We start from the raw sequence: 16,260 nt of genomic DNA, 5'->3' as shown, positions 1-16,260 counted from the left end.
ACTCCACTGACCTATTAGTTCCTCAAGAGCTCTTTGTTGCTGTTGCAGAAAGGACATTTAATAACAGTTACATTATTGACTGTCCAGTGTCACCCAGATGAGGATGAGGTTCCCTTCTGAGCCTGGTTCCTCTTAAGGTTTCTTCTTTAGATCATCTCAGGGAATTTTTCCTCATAACCATTGCCTCAGGCTTGTGCATTAGGGATAAAATAGTAACTTTATAATTTTCTTTCTCTCCGTTTCTATACTTCTATAAAGTTGCTTTGAGACAATGTCTATTCTAAAGCGTTAAACAAATTAATTGAATTGAATTACAGACGTTCTAGAGCCTTTACCAAAGTGATGGAAAGCTCAAAATGTGCAGGAATAAAGGATCTGCTTATGATTCAAAACTTATCAGACTTAGACCTATTGTCTTGTGCAGGGCTTGGGTTTGCATGCCGGTCTCTGGACCAGGCTCACTAATATTTACTGAAGCTGTAACTCATGATAGAGACAGAATGAACTCGGGATGAAGTCTACAGAAGCATTCTGTCTGCCAGGTACAGAGAAATGCATCTGGTGTAATTGGATCTAATTAAACTTCATCATGCAGCAAGACAAAGCCCCAAAAACACACTGATAACAAAGTCCATCAGTCTGAGATTTACACCATTTACAAAATTTTTAAGTGCAGGCTGAAATGGACACACATTTCAACATCCAGCATACTACTTGTTTTTCTAGCTTGAAACAAATTTTCATTCATAATATTTTAAATGGCCATTATTCAAGCTTGGAGCAGAAAGAAAGGTGAAAAAGCAGTGTCCAGGTGGTTAACAATAATGCATAACTGAGGACAAATTCTTTCAGGTCAGTTTTGACACCAAAATGCATTTTTCTACTGTCTGAACATCGACGAAGTTGGAAAGTGACACATTATTAAAAACTGCATACCTCATCCTTATTGTCATCATTTCTACACTGTTAAATTGACAAACATCTGTTATAGTTACATCTGTGAAAATATGAGGACTGTGACTAGAATGTTTAATTATTTTTATTTCAACTCTGCAGTCGAATAAAACTAAAAACTCACGGGTCTTAAACACATTCAGTACAGACATCATTGGTGTTATAATTACTGGCAACTGGTAAATGTATGTAGTCATTGCTCTGCATCCTTTAAATAAAAACTGTATATAGCAAAACAAAAATAATAATAAGTACAGAAAATAAAAAAAGAAGACCTCGCCGTTCCAATACTTTCGGAGGGGGGGGGTTAATGAACAAGTTCAGCCAGAGTGTCTTGTTGAGTGATACTGGGTGGACATTTGGGTCTCAGTTAGAGATACCACTTAAAGGTTATGAAAAATGACCATTTCCACATAGAAATAGATTCTTTAATAATTTTATTATTATTAAAGATCCAGCCACAGTTAATTTCCATTCCAGCTTTCCTTTCTCTTTGCCGTCTAGAACAAAGAGGATGTATTTGGACTGATTTCTAGGTAAAAACCTAAAAAGCCTAAATTGAAATGATCTAATACACTCTATGTACATTTAGGAAGAAACAGAATAGACAGCATATTGTATTATATTTCATTTCCCCCCTCTGAGCCGGAACGAGAGATCTCGGGGGGGAAACAATGAATTTCTCAGGAGATATATCTGGCATTGCATTTCTCCCGTACAGTTGGACAGAGTTGATCTGCAGCCCATCCTAGACCAGGGTCAATGTCTCCTCTCTCCTGTTGTGAAGGTGAGTTTAGGTGTAAACCAAGTCAGAGAAACCGTTTCCTCTAATAAGAGGAAATAGGAGTAACATACACCTCATCAAAGTTGACCGAAAAAACCAAAATTACAACCTGTACAATACACCCAGTTAATAATCCTCTTGATTTGATTTGATTGATTGATTTATTTAATCTTTTTACAATGTACACTTTATAGAAGGTGGTAAAGTGCATTTCAGATGTAGAGAAGGAAATAAATACAGATGTATAAAAACTAGGTGTCCACACAAATCTCATGTGTGTTTCTAACTAATGCTGACAGGGAAAAAAAAGGAGATTAAACCAGTGGCCTACTTTCAGAAAGGAACAGCAGGTGCACGTATGACCTTATTTATAACTTTTATTATATTCAGATCATCCATTCATTTGTTTATACGTTCAGAGTCACTCATCTTGGGGGTTCAAATTGATGCTGGGAATCTTTCTAACCATTCATTCATTCATTCATTCATTCATTCAGTGTTTATCTTATCGAGTTGCTAATTCCAACTTAATATTCAGTATAAAGCTTTTGTTCGATTCTCTGATATTTCTTGTGCATTTTCTCAGGTTTTCATATTCAAAATTTCCTAATCACATTAATCTTGTCAACCTTTTTTGTAAAAATACGAGACGAGATCAATGGATATTCAGCTCAAACCAGACTGCCAGAACACAACACAGTGAAGTCTCAGCTACAGATGTGTAAAGCGTGCCTGGTTACACTGATAATCTACTGTGCTTCATGTGTGAGCTCTACAGACCTAAAACATGACCATTACACTGTGTATGCAGTGACCTCTGTGCAGAAACGGGAATGTCCTAGATACAATACACTGTTTATAAAACACTGAACAGCTGTCAATAATATCAGACTGACCGGAAGGGAAAACAGGACAAGTTTTATGATGGGATTCTGCATACCAAGCGTTTGGTAACTGGACAATAGAAATGAAGGGGGGGGGGGACCATTTGTTGTGCTACTTTCTTTTTTGTTGTTGTTGAAATCATGCAGGTCAATTATAAATTACTCTTAAATAATAAAACTAATTACAGTATTTCATAAAACATTTACATGTCTCTCCCAGCTCGTGGGTCTATTTGTCCTTGATTGTACAGGAAGTCTTATTTAAGACACTGATCAGTAGCGTTAAAAGACACACACACACACAAACACAAACACATACACACACACACGTCCTACTGGCCGGCTCAATAGAGCAGAGCAGACGCAAGAACAGCCAACAGAGGAAAAAGAAAGAAAGGAATGAAGAAATGATCTGTGCTTATGAATGCTAAACATTTTTAAAGGAATACTTCAGTGTATAAGGAATACTTTTTGTTTTAAGCCTGCATGAAGTGCACGTGAGATTGAGACGTTCAAGACCGTTAGAGAACTGGATGTTTTTTGGGGAAATGTGTTGAAGGTCTAAGGGCAGTTGTTAGTGTGGTCTGTAACTGTTTAAGCTGCAACAGATTTCCATGAAGCACATAAAGCTACACTTTTAAAGGGAACTATTTAACATTTTGAGGTCTGATATTCAAGTTAGGGCCTTAAAACGTCACTGAAAGACTGCTGGTGCAGCCTGAAGAATGTTTTTTAGAGGAGCACCAAAAGTAGCATATGATTAGAATCAGGGCCATGAATACTAGAAAATTGCCTTTCATATTAGAAATTCAAGCCAACGCTGCACCTGTGTCTCATGGTGTATACTGTACAGGATTAAAGCTGTGAAAAGAACTGATAAGGGCTCTTAAAATAGCCTAGTTTTAAGACCCAGGAAGATATCTGAACAGAATACAAGGTGGATTTTGACATGACGCACTTAGGAAACACAATACCCAGTTGAGTAACTTGGAGGGAACAGATTTCATCATCGTGTGTGTGCGCGCCAGGTTTTTTGGCACGTACATAATAGTGTTCAACAACTGCCCTTAAACTTTAATTCGAACAAAATAATCTAGAGTAAAATGTTCTTCTCTTTTCTCTGTATAATATAAAGTGTCTACATTCTCATTTAGGATAACTGATATGCTACGGATGCTTTCGATATTAGGTTGATAAACACTGGAGTATTCCTTTAATTGATTATTTTTTTTTAAAAGGCAACACATGCACCAGCTTGGGTAAAATTATCATTTGAGACCATTCAGTAGACAGTCTAATATAAAGGAGGGATTTTCCCAGCTTATGTAACACTATACTGTGGTATTGCCGTGTCCCCTTGCAGTCTGTACGGGACACGTTTGAGCCGATGTGCTGGGATGGAATGAGGTTGGAGATGCTGGTTAGTGAATGCGGCGTCACGGCTCTCCGGGTGTGCAGACGTGAGCCGTGTTTATTGCGACTAAATGCGGTCCGTATGAAGGGAAAAGGAAAACAAAAAGATCCTAGGAAGAACGATAATCATCTTCCTAGGGTACTGAGGCAGCCTGAATTTAAACTCAGACTTGTCTTCAGCATCGGAGAGGCCTGGATTCACTTCACATCTTTATAAAAGAGACAGTGAGGGCATATCCATACATACAGACTGAATGCTATCATATATACACACACACACACACACACACGATGCGTAGATAATTCTAATTATACCGCACTAGAGGAACGGCTCTGCCTGTACTGAAGTGTACTGCAGAGCTATACTGAGAGCATGATGTGTGGAAATGAGTGTATTTGTATTCATATCATTTTACCAAGCATCCTAGAGCACCAGTTTAGTTTCAAAGCACTTGTGTGCGCCATCTCTTTGGACTGCTGCAGCTTTAGAGGGTCAGCCTCATCGTTTTTTTTTTTTTTCCCAAAAATCAAATCCAGCGTGGCCGTGAAAGCGCTCGGCATCGTGTTATATGCTGCATGTGAGTGATTGACAGCCTTGTCCTCTCTCTCTCTCTTCTCTGTGTGTCTTTGGCACTGACAGCGTGCTCTCGTTCTCCTCTTAGAGGCTCTCTGTGCTTGGCTCCCGGCTTCTCTCCGTGGGTTGTGTCTCTGGAGGTGGCGAGCTCGTGGGCACTTCACCCGTCACACACACTCGGATCACTTTGAGCCAGCGCTGCTTCAGTTCCTCGCTCTCGGCGGCAAAACTGTAGACGGAATTGGACTGGGACAGACGGAAACTGGCTGGAGGATCGGTGGATCGCGACACGTCGTCTACCATGTAACCCAGCAGCGGGATGGTGGACTGAGCCTTCACGTCCTGCGTAGAGACATGAAAGAGATGATTATGAACAGTACATATGACTATACAGTTGTGTAGGAGAACTTTGACGTCCGTCTAAAAAACGTTTCTTCTTTTTCTTCATCTGTTATAACTGAGCCAGATGTCATAGTTCCTTCTTTACAATCACGTTCTTTTTAAACTATTTTCTGTTCCTTTTGCTGCATTGTTTTTGTCTTAAATAAACTAAAAAATAGGTATCATTACCTTCCTTCATTTAAAAGAAAATGGGGGTGATGCAAATATATTGTTAATTTCTCCTCAGATTGTTCTCTGGTTTGTTAAATCAGATCCTACGTACATAGATCATTGTTAAATTGGATCATATATACACATTTTGTGCATGTGTATGCCTCCTGTACATGAGTACCCTAGTTATATTTCCACCCTGCTTATATCTGTACTTCTATATTTTTCTATATTATAATTTATGTCTATGTATTCTCCAGCACCAAAAAAAAAAAATCCTTGTATGTGTGAGCATACTCGGCAATAAAGCACAAGGGTTCTGACGGTGGCGGGCCATGCATTTCACACCAAGTGTCCTTCCTGAATTAATCCACCTCTATACCATCATTATGATGCCACGGCAAAAGATACTAATCAACTGTTAAATAGCAAAGTAAAAAAGAAATGAGGCTACAGTATCTCACACCTCACAAGGAATAGTCCATTTTATTACAGTCCGCCTTGAAAATGCATTTGTAAGGATGTCTGCGACCAAATCGATTTCTTCTCCTCTGTCAGCCACTGTGAGTTAAAATATATATATTTTATTTAGTTTGTGCGGTTCGCTGCCTCTGACTACTCCAATTATCCAATCAAAGGACGGGAAATTGCTGACGTAATCGTATGCCTGCTAGACGGCCAGAGTGACACCAACTCGAAATCTGATTGGTTAATGGAACAATTTCTTTGCCACTTATTTTAAGCTACAGGCGCCTGCACTATTGATTCTGAAGGCCTTAAGGCAGATTTCTTTCACCCTGGCAACACATGATGTCTGCCACTGGCTGAAATATGATTGGATAAATACTCTGATCATAAATATACACTACTGGAATCGGAGCAACCAAGAGACAAGCTATGAAATGTAGAGAATAGACTATTGGAAATAATTTAATACACATTCATGGAAAAATATATTAAATATATTAAAATGCAAGTCAGTGATTCAGATCACTGCTGTTTAGGCCAGCAGAGAAGGCCTTACTGGCCCTGACAGCCCACCACTGCTAAAACACAATGGTGCATGGTGCAATGGTGCATGCTCTTCGAGAGAAACAATACATGCCGTGAATCAGAGCTACTGTTACCAGCCTGAAGTTGATCATTTTTCAGTAACACTATATCCTAAAAGGTTTTATTCTTCTCACACAGTAGTGCTTAATGCTAGGGAAAGTCTACAGAACTTAGTTCCTGTTTTCACTTGTGTTATAAGACCTAGAAACCGTTGTTCCCTCGAGAAGTTAATAAAATAATAATAATAAAAAAAAGAAATGTCAGTGAGAAACTGAAAAGCGCTCCATCCTACACCTGACGTCTCGTGTCACAAAACTTCAAGGCACAGTTCCCTCTGACTTACAAATGTTAAATGATGCATTTTTAAACATCCTTTAATGCAGAATGCCCAACTACAATCCCCTGTTTAAACTGTTAACTATAGAAATTATAGTGAATTACAGCAAGGCAGTAATATAGCCATTGCATCTACTGCTACAGAAAATACTGAAAATTAATCAACACTTTGGACCAATCAAAACTGGGCATTTAACAGCAGAGTGGAATAAATGACTACATCATTACAAATGATAGCAAGTGGCTTTAATAAAACACTGTGTTCAAAATATTAGTTACAGTTGCACTGATGTGATACACACTAAACTAAAATAAACACTTTAAATGAAATCCTTATTTACCGCATTAACCAAAAGCAGAAGCGCTTCCTAAACCATGAGTCACGAGACAAATTTCCCTCACAACTTGTGACCGATCTGTCGTGTCAGGAAGCGTCCAACAGTCAAGCTTGTTTATGTAAAGTAGCTTGTTTTGTAAAGTAACAAACGGCTGCCATGTTTCACTCACCTGTGGCGCTCCGTACAGATAGAGCACTAAAGCCTCCTTCTGAGGAATAACACACCAGACTTTCTGCCAGGGTTTATTCTTCTCACAGTACTGCAGGAAGCCACACATTATACTGCTGCCCGAGAACTGTGCTGCTTCGATCTGACGTGAAAAGAGAGAGAGAGAGAGAGAGAGAGAGAGAGAGAGAAAGAGAGATAGAAAGAAAGAGTTGGTTGAACACAATTATCTTAGGAGAGATGAGACACACACACTTCCCGTGGAAGACAGACCAGCCTTAAACAGAAACCAAAACGGGGGGAAAGCAGAACACTAAAAACGGTTGTGGCTTTCAGTGAGAGTACACACACACACACACACACACACACACACACACACACACACCACACACAGTAGCAAACACCTCAGATGAGGGAACAAAGCAGTAGCTCACACACTGTAACCCTGACTGATGCAGATCATCATGCTGCATAAGACTACAGCTTAATTGCGTCTACATCGATTATGTAAGTCATCATAAAACGGTTACTTACAAAAATAAAACATTTATCAAGCCTAGTTTCTAAAAAGCATTCTAAAGCATCCTGTGTGGACTTTGAGGATGACAACAACCTCCTAATTAACACACACACTAACATTCTACATATGCTGTATCTGCATCACACAACTGACTGTACATGACTGTAGAAAGCACATTGTTCATATCACACTCTCTGGTGTTTAGAATAATTTATAATCACACTCTCAGGTGTCACCCAAATGAGGATGAGGTTCCCATTTGAGTCTGGATCCTCTCAAGGTTTCTTCCTCTTACCATCTAATAGAGATTTTCCTTGCCACAGTTGCCTCTGTCGTGTTCACTAGGGATGATTTTGTCCAACATCTAGGACTTTTTGCGCTATGTTTTTTGTTTCTTATGTTCTGTAAAGCAGCTTTGACACAATTTTACTTGTATAGCGCTTTTAATAATGAATTGAATTGAAGCTCAAATAATATAGCACGTTTTCTTCACACCTCCACGTTTAATGGGTTCGATTCCTACCTCTGCCCTGTGTGTGTATGGAGTTTACATGTTCTCCCAGTACTTCAGGGGTTTCATGATTGCGTCCCCATGCATTTGTGAAAGCTGCCTCAGTGAATTGCTTTGTTTTAAGCTTGTTTGCATTTTTCTAACCTGCAAACAAGCCCCATTCCCAGTTCTAACAGAGCTCTCTCACTCCTTTTGCTTAAAAGGTAACTTACATGAAAGTAAAAACAATTTATTCCCAAATCTCATCCTTAAGTCTCATCCAGTAGGTAATCTCACCTAGATAAACAAGAACTGCTGCTGTAATCATAAAGACTGTGATGCTTATACTGAAAATCCCTTCACACTGTTATACTGCTGCAGAAGCATAACGATTTCTAATGGGTGTAACCCAGAAGACCACGGGTTTCTTTTCGAGTCTGGTTCCTCTCTAGCTTTCTTTCACTTGTCTCTTGATGTTTTCCTCAACACTGTCACCTCAAGCTTGCTCATTAGGGATCTAAGCTCACATCCAGCTTCTTTATAATGACGACTATTGTAAAAAGTGCTGTACGAAATGAAATCATAATGAACTGAATGTAGTGCACTCGTAATCAGATCTTATGCAGCAGAGGAGCGCTGAAAAAACTGCTGCTTTAATGCAACCCACTGGCATGTTAGCGAGTTTATCTCCTGTTTACGATTATAAAATTACAATAAACCAAATATCCAAGAGTATCAAGTCTGATTCTAGACAGATTTTACTCATTTAAGCATTTATTCATTTAAATCATAAATAAATTTGATTCAATAAATCAGCACTTGCTAAGATGTCATTCTGGGCAGTTTAAGGCCTTTAGTTTAATCCCCTCACCTCCAGAATGCCTTTCTTCTTGCCCTCCTTCTCCTCGCTGTCTGTATGGCCTTTTAAAATGGAATAACAGTCTCGACACACTTTATTCATCTTATTGCCATCATACTCCAGAGGAGCCTTATTGTCTGAGCACTTCCAGCATACCACCTGGAAAAAAAATAAATAAATAAATCATCAGAAATCTTCAGCATGTCACTTCCTGCTAAGTTATAATAAATGAGGCTATACGAGAAGCAAAGCTTCCGTCTTGTGTTACTTACATAACCACAAGCTCGACAGTGATGCCTCCTGCGTGTGAGAGCGTTGAAAGGTTCCCTACACTTCATACACATGGTCACCTCGTTGTCTCGAATCCACCGCGGAGCTCGTTTTCCCAGGTCCGTTATCTGACAGGAAGACGCAGACATCGCACTCAGCATCAAGCAGTGTGTGAACCGGTCCAAGTCTGGCCGAATCAGTGATACTCACCGACACTTCCTCTACTTCTTTAGCAGCCATTTTAAAGGTCTCATTCTTCTGGAGAAAGATTTCTATCGTTTCTTGGAATGCCTAAAAGTCACACAACACTGCTGTCAGAGGAATGATAAATGAAAACAGTGCAAGTTAAAGTACTGAGCTCAGTCACACTTTTACCTTTATCCAGTCTTCTTTATCTTGTTCAGAGCTGGAGTGAGGAAACAAACAGCAGTTGATTGGGATGAGTTCAAAAGCACAACATTTAAAAATAACACAGTATTTTTTTTCCTGTTGTAACTGGCCAATCAGTTATCTCTGCCCATCACATGACAGCTAGGAAGGGGCAAACGCCATCACGTTCTTCCTCTGAGGCACATGAAATCAGCTGACCGCGTCTTTTCTAACTCCTGCTAACGCAACGTCAGGGAATTGTGTAACACACAGAGGGTAAATTGCTGTTCTCCCACTTCTGCATACATAAAGTCGCAGATGCTCATTATTTTCTTGAGATGCTGTGATTAATACATTAGTAGTACATTAGACATCCCTCTCATTTCTCCATGACAGCTTGTCCAGCTCTCTTGACCACAGATGTCTCTGGATGGCATCATCAAGATTCGACACTCAAAAGCCCTTAAATATCACTAATTTATTTTGATCTATATTGTATATGGCCTCCTTTTCTCAAGTCCTAACCTTTTTAAAAAAGTTTGCCACCATCTGCTTTATAGAGGCCATAAAGGACAGGGGTAGCAAATTAGCTAGAACTAGAAACATTTCTATCTATTGTGCTGCAGGATAATAAAGTTTAGCTGCACTGTCTCTGCATATGACTGAACATGTACCTTGCCTGCAGCTCGAGTGTACGCTCCTTCCCAGACACCTGGAATGTATGAGGATAATCCTCATTATACGTCTCTGCCACCTTCATCCCATCGATGCCGATCCGTGTACGCACCGTAAACTTCTGGCCCACCAGGCTGAACTTGGGAACGCAGTAGAGCAGCATGTTGTTGAACTGGAGACAGAGAAAAGAGATTCGATAGTTTAACTTTGCACAAAAAGCTGACAGAGCCGACAGCCAATCAGAGGAGAGACATTTTCTTCCAAAACCTGAGCTGCATCCCAGACCACATACAGTCTACTGAATAGTCTACCAGAACACCACTAGTGATGCTACTTTTTAGGCAGACTACATAATATAGATCGACCTAATCTCTGAACATGTGCACGCTCACCTAGTTTAATCCACAAATGACAACCCAGACAACCCACATTGTGAAACATTTTTCCTCTAGTGGTTTGTAGTAACATTATTCTACCAGAGAGGGCGAATATCCTAAAAGCAGCTTTAATAAAACATCTATCTATCTATCTATCTATCTATCTATCTATCTATCTATCTATCTATCTATCTATCTATCTATCTATCTATCTATCTATCTATCTATCTATCTATCTGTATATGTATGTATGCATATACATACAGCAACAGTGTAAATTTAAGAGCAGTATAAAATTATCCTGCTTTAATTATGGTTTGAGTATAAATTCTGTGCATTACTGTAAACAGCACTAGCAGCTAGAGTTCCTCACCAGGAAGAGGTATCGATCCATAGCTGAAGTGTTCCTGGCCGCCAGTTTGAGGATATGGCCCTCCTTTATGAACTCGTTGGAGGCATTCACAATGTCCTCTTCCTCTCCCAGCATCTCATAAATCTCCAGCAGTTTCTTCAGATTCTCCTGTGAGGAAAGACATGACGCATGAGAGCTGACAGTAATACTCGATCAGGATCGTCCCTATCAAATCTTAACACGGTCTCTACTAAAGTGATAAAAATGGGTCATTCTCTGCTGCTGCATGCAGAAGTTAATGGAGTTTAACTGTGCTCTAATCTGATTACGCTGAAGTGAAGGGGAAAAAAGCGAGAAGTAGAAAATAACAGTACTTACAGATTTGCGAATTGCAGTGTTTGAGTGTGTGGCTGCTGTGGCAATAATCTCCAACGATTCTAAAAGGAGAAGAAGGATTTAATAAGTCAGAGACCATGTGAAATTTTCACTCTATTTACATTCAAAGGCATCCATCCAGGGTCACGGGGATCCTATCCCAGCACACATTGGGCGAAAAGCAGGGGTACACCCTGGACAGGTCTCCTGTCCATCACAGGGCTACATATAGACAGACAACCACACACACTCACAGTCACGGGCAATTTCAAATTAACAAATCAACCTACTGTACATGTTTTTGGACTGTGGGAGGAAACCAGAGAACCCAGAGGAAACCCACACAAGCATGGGGAGAACATGCATGCGAACTCCAGAAAGGCCTGTTCAAACCCAGGATTATGACACACATCGGCTATACCCTCTATGAGCCACAGTCAAATGAAGTTATAAACTGAAATCATAGCTGCTTTCCGATATCGTTTGACTCACAGGTAAACGCTCATGGCAGATTTTTTTTATTCACTATTTGGTTAGAATACTCACTTGAAAAAATCTGATATCTAAATAAGTGAAAATATATTAATATTGTAAGATAAAGTAAGATAATCTTATATCAAATTAATACAAAAAAAATAAATAAACTTCTTTCTAAAATTCAAAAAAGCATATAGTATAGGTATAATAATTTTATATTTGGATTATTAGAATCTTATAGTAGGTAATACTAGATAAATTTGACTAGACATTTCCACATTATATGCCACTGGCCACTCCTGGCATCAACACAAGCTTAATATTAAAGAATTTAACACAAATTACAAATAGGGTTAAGAAAGACCACAAAGAGCTCAGTCAAAGTGAAAGTATTACTCAACTTTTCTACATCCACACTGATGCTTTTGGTAAAATGTAGCTGTTTTTAGCCTAGTGCAAACACAGGAATCAGAAACAGATCAAGCTGCGTAACTATATAAACAAATAGAACAAAAAATAGGATCGGTTCCAAAATATTAGAATTGTGCATCGAGGCCTACATCAATGAGGCATGAGTCTTCTGCACGCATGGGCTCACAGAGATGCATGATTGGGCAGTGACCGACACGGGAGAGAGAGCACAGATAGTTTTACTTCCTTGACACCTGAACATGAGATCTCTGAGCGACAGAGTGAGTTCTTTTCAGTTCCACCACTCAGGAGATCTGAGTTTTATTATTACAGATGTTTTGCTGTTCAAGTGAACAGCACATAATGTGAACGTACTGACCCACATGATTAGCAAAGTCTACTGAAACCACTACTACTGGACATGACTGTGTTGACAAGAGCTAACTGTCTTGAGAGCAAGACTTACTCTCAGCGTCCCGCCGGTCCACGTGGTCCTGAGGAAGCTTCTTTAGATAGTCTTTGAGTAACATCTCGTATCTTGGGACTCTCTGTACAGGTTCCAGCATGTGATGCTGCAGTGTCAGACTCCCACACACTTCCTGCTTCTGTACATGGGACAGCAACCACACAGAAAGAAAGCTGGTGAGAGGTCAAGGTTTTACTAAGCTTCTAGTTTTAAACAATATCAAATAAAATGAACAATAAAACAAAATCTGCACTTAAATCTCACCTGAATGTCCTGAATAATGGCCTTAAACTGCGGCGAGCGGTCGGTCCACTGTTTCAGCAGATCCATGGCTTTATCGAAGTTTCTCACATATTCTGCATACATCTTGAGAAAGGGTGTAAGTTTCTGCAGAATGTCCCCGATACGAGGAGTCGTCTCCCTGAGAAAGCCCGGGACAGGACACTCGTAAAGTAAAATCCAAAGAGTTCAGAGCATGGGACAGAATTATATCAGACACTGATCAGAATGTGTCTATAGTGAGACGGTGAGTTGTTCCTCTGTGTCTTCAGGGGAAATATATACTGAAGAGATCTAAAGCAAAACATCCCAAAACATGAAGGAATTGAAACAGTTTCAGGCAGATGACACCCCTGTAACCACTGGGAAGGAACTGAACAGCAGACAGATAGCGTGCCTGGTTGTTTTGCATGAAATTGCGATAAAGGATACTGCACTATTTACTCAGATATCAGTCATAACTAAAGATGGAATGTACCCTAAAGATCACTTTAGTGTACACAATTCTAAAAATTTCCAGTTCAAGCATAAAGTTGATCAATGAAAGATGAGTCCAGTGTACACTCTCACCATTCTCCCATGCGTTTCTCCAGGTCTGGAAGCAGAAACTGGCTGTGGAAAGTACAGATGGAGGAGATATTGGAGAAGATATTCTTCACCACCTCCAAAGGAAACATGCCTTTTCCTGCCTCTTCCGTCAGCTTGGAGTAAAACACCTGCACACACAGGGCCAAAGAGGACAGTGTGTGTAAATAGCACATGTTACTTTCTGCTAGTTTTCTGCATGTTAAGTCGTATAAATTCCATATCATTCCAAGCAGATACTGTACAATGAATTCTTTAAAAAGTGTTCATCATCGGAAATTTGTCACATCAGACGTTAGATCAACTTGTATAGTTTCTTTGTCTCTTGTTTTTACAGTACAGGAAAAGGAAAGAGCTTATGTTTAGGTCATTTTAATAATCTGTACAGGATGTACAGTGTGAGTCTGAACAGAGAACCTTCCTTATGGGTGACATCAATTCTTGAACAATATGTATAAAATTCTGAATAGGGTTTGTTTTTTATTACATTTTATTTTATAGTGTGATATTTGTACATTATCCAAGTAACATAGCTTAGCTGTTTTCTCCAAATGTTTTTTGCTATAATCAGTGGAAGTGAATTGAATGTACGAGTCCCATTTAAGCTTGTTTTGCATAAATACAAAAAATAAAATATGTAAAACGCTTCAGAAATATCCCGCTGCCTTTAATGGAGCCGTAGAAGTGATTTTCTATTGAAGCAAACTATTTTGACCCACAAAATGCAGCTAGACTTACCTGCAGTAAATTTAGTCTTGCAACGTAGGCCTTCTCTGTCTGCAGAAGCTCACTGGCGATATTGTGCAGCTTCTGTTTGTTCGTCTCCTAAAACAGCAAAGGAGCTCAATTAAAATCCCTGACCTACAGAATGGTCTTTGTCCTAATGGAGCAGTGTAGGCCTGAAATAGGCTACTGAATGCTTATGGAAGGGTTCAGTGGCAATACATCAAGACTTCTACAGAGAGAAGAAGTAGGATGTGTCGGTTTCATAAGAAACCTTAGGCCTGTATCTGTCAGTCAGTGCTCAGTAGGCTAGCGGTCACCAGTGTGTCTTCTACTTCTCTTATCGAACAAAAGGCACTTCACTGCAGTTTCACCTCTGTAGACTGCAATTATAGCACACTGTGGTTTTTTTCTAAATCTTACAGTCTGCTGGACCACACATACCAGCTTTTACCAGTAAGATTCATTTGCATGGGTGGCATGTACGAGCAAATGGATGACTAATCATCTGTAGCATGAATAGACTGCTGCAGCTGAACAGAATGATGTTAAGTCATATAACTCCGTCTTACAAACGCCTCAAGAAGAAGCAATGTTAGATACACTACAGACTATAGTCAGTGACTTGCTGACATGAACCTTAGACACATTCTTAGAAAAGGATAATCACTATGAATAAGAATTCATATTACTCATTTATGAGTATTTTTTAACTTGGCTGCTAACACATTATAATAGCTATAATTTTAGCTGAATTAATCAGGTTTCCAAGCAACCACAACACAGCACTAATCACTATGAAGCTTATTCTTTGCCTGGAAGGCTAGATAATAGATCTATGATTCATGGTGACGGATCTGAATCCGCCATGACGGACATGATTTGCTAATCAGCTCGTATTACATTCCCGAGATCTCGGAATCGGCCTTAGCTACTGTTTCCCAACTCTCGTCCTGGAATGCCTTTACGCTACACAATTTGAGTCCAAGTCATATGATTGGATAATTATAACGGCTTGAGGGCAGGAAAACATGACAGTGAACAGTGCAAGCTGAATTCCGTCCTTTAGCACGTCTACTGAGCAAGACTTACGACTGTGAATATTCTGCATGTTAAGGATGTTGCAGCTGAATGGGAAACTGGACTCCAAAGGTCAAAGCCAAAGTTCATTTTCCACCCCGCACACCACACACACACACACACACACACACACACAATACCCTGTGACTTTACTCCAGTGGTTCCTATACCACACACTCAGTGCCATTGTTGCATTGTTGCTAGCTGAGGGCTGTAGAGAGAACTTCCTGGTGTAGAAAGACAAAGCACAGAGTTGCTCCAAGTATAATTGTGGCAGGGGGAAATTAAACATTAAGCCTACTACTATGGACCCGGACACAATAGAAAACACTGGTAAAACACAGAAGTAGGAATAGCAGCACTGCCAGCATGGTCTGGTCTTCACCTGGTCTCAACTAGAGATCTGTATGGGACTGTTTTGTCCAACACTACAACATTGTCTAAAGGATTCAGGCAAAAACTAGAAGTAAATTGTGGTTATTCAAAACGTATACAGAGCAGGGTCATTCATTTAGAACGATATCCGAGAGGCAGGCAGCTACTAAGTACGGATGAATGAACTTTGTAAATACATCATGCAGCGCTGCCTTCAGCTTCATATCAGACCTCTTCACACCCACAAGCTTCACATTTTTGACAGCTCACCCACATGAATCTGTCTAACACCTCTAGTCTCTACCTGGCAAGCTTTAGCATGTTCATACTAAATAGTTCTCAGTTAACAACTAAGTTTCAAATTCTTATATACTATAAGATTAAAAAAAGTGTGTTTATTTTAGTACCCCCCCTTTTTTTTTTACTGAGAGTTTAATAGGTATATGGGACACAATGTGGAATTAAAACCTAGCGAGCCAGACAGGAAATGAGACTGTGGCAAAGAGGAAACAAGTATATACAGT

At 39.7% G+C, this 16,260-nt stretch overlaps 1 protein-coding gene across 7 annotated transcripts in view; it reads right to left on the bottom strand.

Moving 5' to 3' along the window:
* Positions 1 to 1,021: 1,021 nt before the first annotated feature.
* fgd4a (FYVE, RhoGEF and PH domain containing 4a) overlaps positions 1,022 to 16,260 on the bottom strand; it is a 60,385-nt gene continuing 45,146 nt past the window's right edge. For all 7 annotated transcript variants that reach the window (XM_058387639.1, XM_058387641.1, XM_058387640.1 and 4 more), the window contains 13 exons: positions 14,297 to 14,383; positions 13,544 to 13,689; positions 12,959 to 13,115; positions 12,695 to 12,833; positions 11,344 to 11,402; positions 10,987 to 11,133; positions 10,236 to 10,408; positions 9,568 to 9,598; positions 9,403 to 9,483; positions 9,195 to 9,320; positions 8,935 to 9,081; positions 7,058 to 7,198; positions 1,022 to 4,951 (listed from right to left, as the gene is read on the bottom strand). In XM_058387639.1, coding sequence (XP_058243622.1) covers positions 4,694 to 4,951; positions 7,058 to 7,198; positions 8,935 to 9,081; positions 9,195 to 9,320; positions 9,403 to 9,483; positions 9,568 to 9,598; positions 10,236 to 10,408; positions 10,987 to 11,133; positions 11,344 to 11,402; positions 12,695 to 12,833; positions 12,959 to 13,115; positions 13,544 to 13,689; positions 14,297 to 14,383 — 1,692 coding nt within the window. In that variant the 3' untranslated portion in view covers positions 1,022 to 4,693. The remainder of the gene's footprint in view (positions 4,952 to 7,057; positions 7,199 to 8,934; positions 9,082 to 9,194; positions 9,321 to 9,402; positions 9,484 to 9,567; positions 9,599 to 10,235; positions 10,409 to 10,986; positions 11,134 to 11,343; positions 11,403 to 12,694; positions 12,834 to 12,958; positions 13,116 to 13,543; positions 13,690 to 14,296; positions 14,384 to 16,260) is intronic.

This window comes from Hemibagrus wyckioides, linkage group LG04 (genome assembly GCF_019097595.1).
Source record: "Hemibagrus wyckioides isolate EC202008001 linkage group LG04, SWU_Hwy_1.0, whole genome shotgun sequence".
Taxonomy (NCBI): domain Eukaryota; kingdom Metazoa; phylum Chordata; class Actinopteri; order Siluriformes; family Bagridae; genus Hemibagrus; species Hemibagrus wyckioides.
This window is presented reverse-complemented; position numbering and strand designations above follow the sequence as displayed.